The following is a 10,112-nucleotide window of genomic DNA, read 5'->3' as shown; positions in this document are numbered from 1 at the left end:
TACAAGGTTATATTCTTCAGGGATTAGCTAAAATGCGTGCGCAGAAGTTGAACTGTTAAAAAGGAATCTTGATTGATTTACTTTTTAAGCAATTTTTTCTTGCATCATGTGGGGTTTCTTTAAAAGCTGGCAGTTTTGTAAATTAATAGCTGTTGGATCTTAATTTCTATGGGTTTCTTTTCAGGTCCAGATGGTCTCTTTGAAGTGAAGGAACACCATTAAAGCATTAAGGTCAATGCTGCATGTTGTGGGGGATAAGTGATGTTCACTTTTGTGTCATTCAGCTGGCATTGTCTTTCTATTAAATCCATGTACTGTGGTGATCACTTTTATCATGCCAAAACGCTATTTGTTTTACAAATAAAGAGTTTGTGAATGCTCTGCTTCCTTTATGTTACTTTCTAACCAACTGAATAAATGCGTTCATTAAAAGAAAATCCGACTCAATTATTTGAATCAATGTTTCCTAATACAAAACCTGGGTCTAAAATGGTGGTGCCACAAAACATATCTCAAGAGGAAACACCGATACATACATTATACTAGCTTTGCAGTAGAACAAACACAAAAGAATTGGATATAACAACTTTAATAGATCTTATAACGTGTAAAACGGGTAAAACACATGGCAAGAGATTCTACTCAGCAGCTGCAGTATCATGGCTGCTGCTTCCTTCATTTCCGGTCTCTGGCAATGTTCCCAGATCTGTGCGAGCATCCTTCTCATCTTGTGTTACTGACGTACTCTCATCAGTCTGTGCCGACCCTGTATTGTTTGATGTAGTATCTTCACCGTTGTTGCTTTCATTTGAAGCTTGTTCTCCATCAGCTTTATGCTCTTCAACTCCATTGTTCTCATTACCAGTTGAGTCTGTGCTGCCATCGTTGTCTGTGCTTTGAGTTTGCTCGTTGGACTCGGTCTGAGTTGATTCATTTTCTGCTGAATTTGATTCAGAATTTGCTCCATTGTTGTCTGTGTTTTGTGTTTGCTCGTTGGACTGAGTCTGAGTTGACTCGTTTTCTGCTGAATTTGATTCAGAACTTGCTCCATTGTTGTTGGTGTCTGTATTTTGTGTTTGCTCTTTGGACTGAGTCTGAGTTGACTCGTTTTCTGCTGGATTTGATTCAGAATTTGCTCCATTGTTGTTGGTGTCTGTGTTTTGTGTTTGCTCGTTGGACTGAGTCTGAGTTGACTCGTTTTGTGCTGAATTTGATTCCGAATTTGCTCCATTGTCGTTGGTGTCTGTGTTTTGAGTTTGCTCGTTGGACTGAGTCTGAGTTGACTCGTTTTCTGCTGAATTTGATTCCGAATTTGCTCCATTGTTGTTGGTGTCTGTGTTTTGAGTTTGCTCATTGGACTCTGTCTGAGTTGACTCATTGTTGTTGGTTTCTGTGCTTTGAGTTTGCTCATTGGACTCTGTCTGAGTTGACTCATTGTTGCTGGTGTCTGTGCTTTGAGTTTGCTCATGGGACTCTGTCTGAGTTGATTCATTGTTGTTTGTGTCCGTACTTTGAGTTTGATCATTGGAATCTGTCTGAGTCACTTCATTGTTGTTGGTGTCTGTGCTTTGAGTTTGTTCATTGGACTCTGTCTGGATCAAATCGGTTTGTGATGAGTTTGAATCTGAATTTGCGTCGTTGTTGGGAGTGTCTGTTTGCTCCTGGGTTGACTCATTTTGTGCCGAGTTTGAATCTGAATTTGCACCATTGTTGGTAGCGTCTGTTTGTTCCTGAGTTGACTCGTTTTGTGCCGAGTTTGAATCTGAATTTGCACCATTGTTGGTAGCGTCTGTTTGCTCCTGAGTTGACACGTTTTGTGCTGAGTTTGAATCAGATGTTGCTCCATTGTTGGCATCTGTAGTTTGTGTCTGCCCTTCAGACGCTGTCTGGGTTGACTCGGTTTGTGCAGTGTTCGAGTCTGTATTTCCATTTTGCTCTTCGGACTCGGTCTTTGTTGACTCATTTTGTGATGAGTTTGAATCCAAGTTTGCTCCATCATTAGTAGAGTCAGCGTTTACTATTTGCTCCTTGGACTCTGTCTGCGTTGACTCATTTTGTGCTGAGTTAGAATCTGAACTTGCATCATTGTTCGTAGAGTTTGTATCTTCAGTTTGCTCATTTGACTCGGTCTGTGTTGACTCATTGGAGTTCGAGTCTGTACTTTGACTCTTTTGCTCTTGATTATGCTCCGTTGACTCGCTTTGTTCTGAATTCAGGTCAGAACTTATGTTTGTAGAGTCCGTAAATGCGGTCTTCTGAGATTCATCAACCACTTCACTCGACGCATCATCTCCCTTTCTACTATCAACACTCTGCTCATTTCCATCACTGCGGTTTTCACTTTGCCCCTCAGCGTCACTTCCGACTTCCTTAATATTATTATCTTCTTCATTATGGTTATCTTCGACGTCTCGTTTGGTCTCTTCACTTCCACTCTCTTCATCACTCTTCTCATCTGTTTCTCGACTCTCTTCACTCTCATTCTCCGTCTCGTTCATCTTCTCAATCCCATCCTCCTTCTCTTTACTCTCGTCATCATCTTTACTCTCACCATTCTCCTCTTCGGTCTTCTCCTGCTCATTCCCTTCATCCTCCTCACTCGCATCATTATCATGATCCCGACCAACCTCTTCCGCGTTATTCTCATCTACATCCTCATCTTCATGATGCTCACCATTCGTCTCCTCCACTTTCGGATCAGGATCCTTTCTCCCTAACTTAACTCTTTCATCACTCTGCAACCGCTCGGAGACGGTCGTAGCAGACACCGCCTTCTTATTACCGGTGTGCTGGATCTGGTACAGCAACCACACACTCACACCAAGCAATACCAAGATCTGCAACACATGCTTTATCTTCAACCCTTTGTTTCTACCGTTTCTGCGCGGCGATTGCCTGAACATGATTTACCTGCTAATCTGTAACAATTCAAACCAAACATTATCAAACTGCTGAAGTAAATCGTAGATCTAACTTAATAATAATAATCTAAACTGTATAGATCTGAATTAAACTAGCTGTAACAAATAAGAATAAATAATCAAATTAGAATATGAAATGAACAAAAATCGGTTCAACCGAATCAGTTAATCTAAAGCGAAGTAAAAGGTGTAAACAAGTAACCGTTTGGAAAGGCGAATCTAATAATAATGAGATCTAAATCGAAAATGAGAATAACAGTTAACAGATTCAAATAAAACAGAAAGTATTTATCTACACAGTTTAATTAACGTTGAAGATGAAAAAGCGAAGGAAGTTTACCTTGAGATTAGTTGACACAGTTGCAGAAACTGAAGGGTGGTTAATTAAGTGGGAGCTTGAGATTGAAGTTGCGTATGGTGACAAGTAAATTTCGAAAATTGATTTTGAGTGATGAATCTAGAAATACACGGAGTGACTATCTGTTTGGTTCACAGGAACACAAATACACACACTATCTGTATCTATCTATCTGTATGTGTTACTAGTATTTAGATCTATGAAAGTGTAGTGTATTACTATTTATTTAACATCTATGTGAGGTCAACGCCGGCTATTATTTGATTGTATACAATACGTTTGTCAACATTTATTTGATTGTAAGTGAACGTTAACGTTTTTTTTTGTTTACGCTCAACTGGCGTATACGTGTTTGTGTGTATGCGTTCAATACAAAATCAATTTTAACTAGGAAACCATGCAGGCATTTTTAAGTACTGCATGAAACATAATAAAATGTCAAGGGAAAAAGCGTTACTCCAAAAAATTGTTTGATGTATCAGATTCAAAAGAATATGCATATGGGTATGTGCCATGAGTATTGCGAAAACAAATTGATAAACCTAAACTGTTTGATACTTTTGATAACACAATCCTACTTCTCCGCTAAAATCTAATTTAAAATCTCTAAAATTGAAGATCATGTGTAGGACAATGTGCATTCATTTCATTTATTTTTAGTTAAATAAAACATTAATATGGATGGCGAATATAATGGGTCTTAGTCTCGCCTTAGCAATTTGTTTCGAGTTGAATCAGGAGGTTTTCCTAATTGTGAAGTTCCACATGAGTGAGTGGGTGGGCCGGGTCACCATATTATATTCCTCGGGCGAAAGAGTGAACTCATTGTCGGTGTGATCCCTAAGCGTTTGGGCTTTCGCTGTAAAAAAAATAAAATAAAAAATAGAAAATAGAAAATAGAGCAATACGTGTGATCACATCAAGTAGAAAGAAATGAAAGAAAACTAATACATATTTGGTTTAGGTGTAGTAATTGAATTGAGCTTAAAGTAGAAAATTATTAAGCTATAGGGTGAACAGTATCTTTCAAAATTCATTGCTAAGTTACACAATCATTAAAAAGCCTTTTTTTACTAAGGCTGAGGGGTGCGGAGCGCGAGAAAGGGCGCAAGTGGCGAGGCGGTCGCGCCCCGGGGCGCGAGCACCACACCACCGAGGCGCGAGAGGGGCGCGAGAGGGGCGCGAGCGCGGAAAAAGAGGCAGGCGCGGGTGGGCTAGCGGCTGAGAATGGCGTGAAGGTTTCTTGGTTTGCGTGAATATAGCCGTTTGGGCTCGTTTTTTATTAAAAAAAAAAAATTTTTCCATACAAATTTCTCTATATATTCACCTATATCCAACACAAACCCACAACAATATAACATACAATCTTTTCTCTCTATTAACCTATATCAAACCCAAACCAACACCAATATCACATACCAATATCACATACCACACCCAAAACCCAAAATCACCCCATCTTCCAAACCTTTTTTTAAAAACATGGCTGGAAATTGGTACCCAAACCTAGAATCAGATTACAGTTACGACGATTTATGGTCGGCACCGGACCAACCGATGTTTTATTCGGGGTCGCAACAACCATCCGGCTTTCAACCATCCAACATACAACCGTCTCCTAACTTTGTAGTTCCGGAGACACAAGAACCAGAAGGTGAAGCTGCGGGACAAAGAAGACGCGTCCACCGGAAAAAACAAATTGCAACGGACGGGTCGGGTTCGGCTTCGACCGGAAGGACGAAACGGAAAATCACTCCGTGGTCATCGGATGAGAAGGAAGCCCTGTGTCGGGCTTGGATAGTCACTTCTGAGGATCGGCGTTGCGGTAATTGTTTTAACGTTTTTAAAAATGATTTTTAATAAAAAAGTTAAATAAAAAAGTTAAATGACATACAAATTTATTTATGCATTTTGCAGCGGACTACCAAAAGAGCAAGGTCTTTTGGACAAAGGTTAGGGAGACGTTCTATTCGCTCGTTGGGAGTACAGAGCGGAACGCCGATATGATTTCGGGTCGGTGGACCGAAATCAGAAAATTTGTCGGCTTGTTTACTAATCTGTTCAACAGGAACGCCGGTCGTATGAGAGCAAGTGGCAGTGACGATTTGGCGGTTTATAATTTCACTGTCGAAGAGTGGAGGCAGGAGTGCCTGCGGAGGTATGGGACGGTGAAGACGTGGGACGATGTAAAGGTGTGGGAGAGGTTGAGAAGGTGTTCTAAGTGGGTTGAGCTGGTGGCGCCGGACGTTGATGCGGAAGTAGGGCCGAAACGGACTAAAACTAGTTCGTCTGGAGCGTACAGCACTTCCGCCGGGTCGGATTGCCGGGTTGGATTCGACCTAAACGTTGCGGGGGAGGAAACGTCTTCACCGCCGAGGAGGCGGCCATTGGGAAGGGACGCCAGGGGCAAAAAACCGGCTGAGGGGGAAGCCGTAAACATCAACGATCTTGTTGAATCCCTCAATAAATTCAACAAAACCATGGAGGTGGTCTCTAATGACAAAAAGGAAAAAAAAAGAATGAGAGATTTGGAATTCCTTACAAGAGACTTCAGTAACCTAAATCCGGTCGACCAAATGCTGATGGAAAAACAAAAGGAACGTATCCGGAAGAGGTTGATCGAAGAAGACCAAGCCGAAGAATAAGAATAATGTTTTTTTTAGTACTTTAATTTTTTTTTAGATATTAATGTGTTTTTTTAATTAATGTGTGTTTTTTTAAATAATTTATGAGTTTTTTTAATAATACGTTTTTTAAATACATTTATAAAACAATAAAAAAAAAAACCGCTCGCGCCCCCTCTCGCGCCCCTCCACACCATGCCCCGGGGCGCGAGCACCACTACCAACACCCATCTTATCAAGTTTCTCTCTCTGCCACACGTCACAATATTATTGGCTGGCGCCCTCACTCGCGCCCCCTCTCGCGCCCCCCACACCCCTCAGCCTAAGGCTTATAAAGGTACGAGGTCATTTCATCTTGATTAGCTTATTTCATATTTTTCATAAACATTTTTACGTTACTACATCATTCTCACATTTTTTTAATATATTATAAGTTACATTTACAAGTTTGTTCGGTAATGTAAGAAGATTCAAAAAAAAAAAAGAATTAAAAGTTTTCATTTTTCTTTTGTCAAGAGCAAAGGCCACAGCCGAACACCTATGATCATCCTGATTAGGGCTGTGCAACGGTTCAAAACTGCGAGACCCGAACCGGAACCGGAACCGGAACCTATTATAGTAAACCAGCTCGGTTCCAGAACCGCTAAAGCCGGTTCTCGCTAAGCGGTTCTAGATAGAACCGGTTCGATCATTTATTTATCAAATGAGTTATGCAAACTTTGCAAATTGCAAAACAAGTTTATACAATTGTATGTCTTCTTTCACGGTAAAACTAATTTAGATTACAACATGAACATCCGTTATTAAAACCTAAGTGTTGAGGTTAAATAAATCATTAACAACGATATATTAATGGAAGATCATATCATTTTATATTAAATTACCTTGATAGCTTAAATCAAAATTGATCATGGTTGCTAGTTCTTGAACGTAAAGAAAGAAGATTTGAATTAAAAAATGATTGAATGGATGCCGGTTCATAAGTTACTCTATAAAAAATGGGGATGGGTAAATTTATTTAAAACGTTTTGAATGTTCTGGTTTTTCGGTTCCAAGTCTAGAACCGCTGGTTTTACCCGGAACCGAACCGGGAACAGTTTAACGTAAATTCTAAGAACCGAGAACCGAACCGGTACACACATTAGCGGTTCTAAGGCACCGGTTCGGTTCCGGTTCCTCGGTTCTGACGGTTCCGAACCGTTTTTTGCTCACCCCTACAAATGATAGAAAAGCCCATGGTTTAAATCGTAACAAAATGCTTCACGTGCGACTCAAACCCACGGCTTTCCATAAGAAAAAATGATAGGGCTACCGCTGAACCAATTCGTGTTTGGTCTTTAAAAGTCTGTTAAACTTATGTGACGCAATTTTATAAACGTTCCGTCATTATAAAGTTTAATAAGTTAATTATATAGATTTCGTATGTTGGCTCATCACTTTTCTGACATTACAAATATGATATAGATAATTTGTCACAGTGTTGAAATGATACCTCTTTTAAATGTTGAACGTATTGATTTAAAAGTAGGTGTAAGCGATGCATCGTGCAAAAAGTATATTAGGCAGGAAGCCGGCTATAAGATGTAGTCAAAGTAAAAGAAATTAGGTAAAATGTATCACCTGCTTTTATGGATTCATATCCACTTGAAGAAGAATGACCAAAATTTAAAATATGGTGTATATAGTTTATATTATGTTAGAGTATGTGTCACTTTAGTACTTGTGGTTTGGCCAATTACGCAACTTTAGTATCCAAATTTTTTTTTGTGCAACTAGCTACCCCAGCTTCAAAAAACTTGTCATTATAGTACTTTTTGCTAACCCCGTTAATTTTTTCTCGTTAAGTCAGAGGTAAACTTGTAATTTCAATTATTTTATCATAAACTCATATAAAATATGTGGTGACAGGGACTGGAACTCGCGCCTATTGTTTTTACAAAGTTTTAACGAGGGATGCAATAGCTAGTAGGACAAGTGACTGACTTGTTCATAAGCTGGTTCTGAATACTTTTATAGTCAAGTTTGAAAGACCCCCAAATCCTCATAAACCATAGAAATGTCAAAATTGGTCATAACGGATCATGCAACTAGTTACACCACCACAATTGGGCCCAATTCCGCCCTCCGATTTCGTCATTCATAGCTGTTAATCCCCTGCTTAATCAGGTCAATGCACTACACATATTGTATAGCAGATTTTGGGTTGGAATTCAAAATGAAAATTAACCAGTTGCCCAAAGCTGAGATGGCCGGAATCCCGCCGGTATTGAGATTGGGACAGAAGCCGGAAAACGAAAGAGAAAGGGGGTGGGGGCTGTTTAGTTTAAGATTTGACACCATCGGTCCCTAGGGTTTTCAAATGTTTAAAAACTAAACAAAACCTTTACAAAAGGGGGAATTTGATTAAATGAAGAGTTAAGTGCCATTTTAGTACATGTGGTTCGGCCAACTATGCAACTTTAGTACCTAAAGTTAGGTACTAAAGTTGCGTAGTTGGCCAAACCACATGTACTAAAATGACCTTTAACTCTTAAATGAATTAATAAAATATCTGAAATTACAAGTTTACCCTTGACTTAACGAGAAAAAATTAACGGGGTTAGCCAAAAATACTAAAATGGCAAGTTTTTTGAAACTGAGGTAGACAGTTGGACAAAATAAAGGTTAGGTACTAAAGTTGCATAGTTGGCAAAACCACAGATACTAAAATGACACTTAACTCTATTATGTTATGAAAATGATTTGAGTATAAAAACTAAACTAAATATCCCTAAGTTTGAACATGTAACGTAAGCAGTCTTTAAAATGATTTGTTTTTTTTAACATAGTTGTTAGGTATTTCAAAAATGTGAAATATACTTTTCTTGTAATTGCTATCAAACACACACTATAGTTAGTCTCTCTCATTGATATTATAAAACCACCAAATCAGTCTTACCAAATATATCATCCAACAACCATAAATCAAAATCATTTTCAATATCTTTAATTCTTGAATCATACAAAGTCATTTTCATTTAACTCAAAACACTTGGAATATCGACAATGCAACGGAGTGATTTCATATATCTTTTTCGTTATTTTAATAATATTATAGTATTATTGGCGTGATTTTATGTACGTTTTGATAAAAGTTTTGTTCAAAATCGAACATGTCAAAATAGAATTGATTTTTTTGCTCTTTACCATGACAAACTTAACCGATACTGTCCGAACAACATATGTGCCAGTACCAGCATTGTTTTTACGGTTTTCTCAATGTTCTGATATTAATATGATTAAAAAAAGACTTCTATTTGCAATAGAGTATCTTTTTGGTATCATAAGTTATAACGGGTGTTAGTACCGCCACAAACTGGATCAATACCGCCCGAAGAACACCAAGACCGCTATAAGTATTCGTTTTCAAGGCATACGTTTTTTTGTTGGTATACTAAGTGACGGCATCGTACTGGTATTATAATGAACCGAATGATACCGCTAGTTACTACGTATATGACTGTTAAGATTTTGTGTGTTTCCAAAGAAAAGAAAACATATGTTTTAGTTTAACTTTTAATTATAATAATAAAATCAACAATATGAAATTTATAATAAAAAAATTATAAATTAGTGAAACCAATAATAGTCCTTTCCAGAATTCCAGTATCAAGTATCAACTATCAAATGCTTTCTGACCCTTGGGTCTTAATACTTTGGGTAGTTGTAGGCCACGTTTTGGCCCATTGAGTATATCAAAAGCCCAATTCGCTGAATAGCCTATATTTGTGATTTTAATATTGACTCATGGGTCCCACGTTAATATATAATATTGGTACGTATAAAAATTAAATGTGGTTGTTTCACGTAGATGTTGAATTTTTATTTTATTATGTTTTGTGTATTTACATTCGTTTATGTTTTGTAGAATGTGAATTACAGATTCGTTTTTAAATATTTTCAAAAGCATATTTTGCATGGTTTACAAAATCGTATCCAAAGATTGTATATATATTTCACCATAAAATACAAATAATAATGAGAATTCCAAAATAAGATCCAGTTTTCTTAATAAAAACTGATTATCAACCATTTATTATTTAAAATAAAAAAGATTTTCACTGTTTTTAAACTAAACTTGAACATACATCGGACTGGGAATTAATTATCTCAAAAGCCGGTCGGTTGAGTCATCCACATGTGGTTAGCCTGATCAGACCGGTTAAATCA

General features: G+C 37.9%; 1 protein-coding gene across 2 annotated transcripts; it reads right to left on the bottom strand.

Annotated features, from left to right (window-relative positions):
- Positions 1 to 241: 241 nt before the first annotated feature.
- On the bottom strand, positions 242 to 2,906 carry LOC143559046 (uncharacterized). Of its 2 annotated transcripts, XM_077047751.1 has the most exons (2): positions 2,435 to 2,906; positions 242 to 2,401 (listed from the first exon to the last, which is right to left on the bottom strand). In XM_077047751.1, the coding sequence occupies exons 1-2, from the start codon at positions 2,901 to 2,903 to the stop codon at positions 639 to 641; spliced, it is 2,232 nt and encodes a 743-aa protein (XP_076903866.1). In that variant the 5' UTR covers positions 2,904 to 2,906; the 3' UTR covers positions 242 to 638. The 2 variants fall into 2 exon arrangements, with proteins under 2 accessions (XP_076903866.1, XP_076903865.1); XM_077047750.1 differs by having other exon boundaries at positions 387 to 2,906.
- Between the last annotated feature and the right edge of the window lie 7,206 nt (positions 2,907 to 10,112).

This window comes from Bidens hawaiensis, unplaced genomic scaffold, assembly GCF_021521415.1.
Source record: "Bidens hawaiensis isolate Kalapana, Puna unplaced genomic scaffold, B.hawaiensis_p1.1 tig00019690_1, whole genome shotgun sequence".
In the NCBI taxonomy this organism is placed as follows: Eukaryota; Viridiplantae; Streptophyta; class Magnoliopsida; order Asterales; family Asteraceae; genus Bidens; species Bidens hawaiensis.
This window is presented reverse-complemented; position numbering and strand designations above follow the sequence as displayed.

What these genes read in the sequence shown, in the direction of transcription:
- LOC143559046 (XM_077047750.1), bottom strand. Translation starts at nt 2,903, where the DNA reads ATGTTCAGGCAATCGCCGCGCAGAAACGGTAGAAACAAAGGGTTGAAG.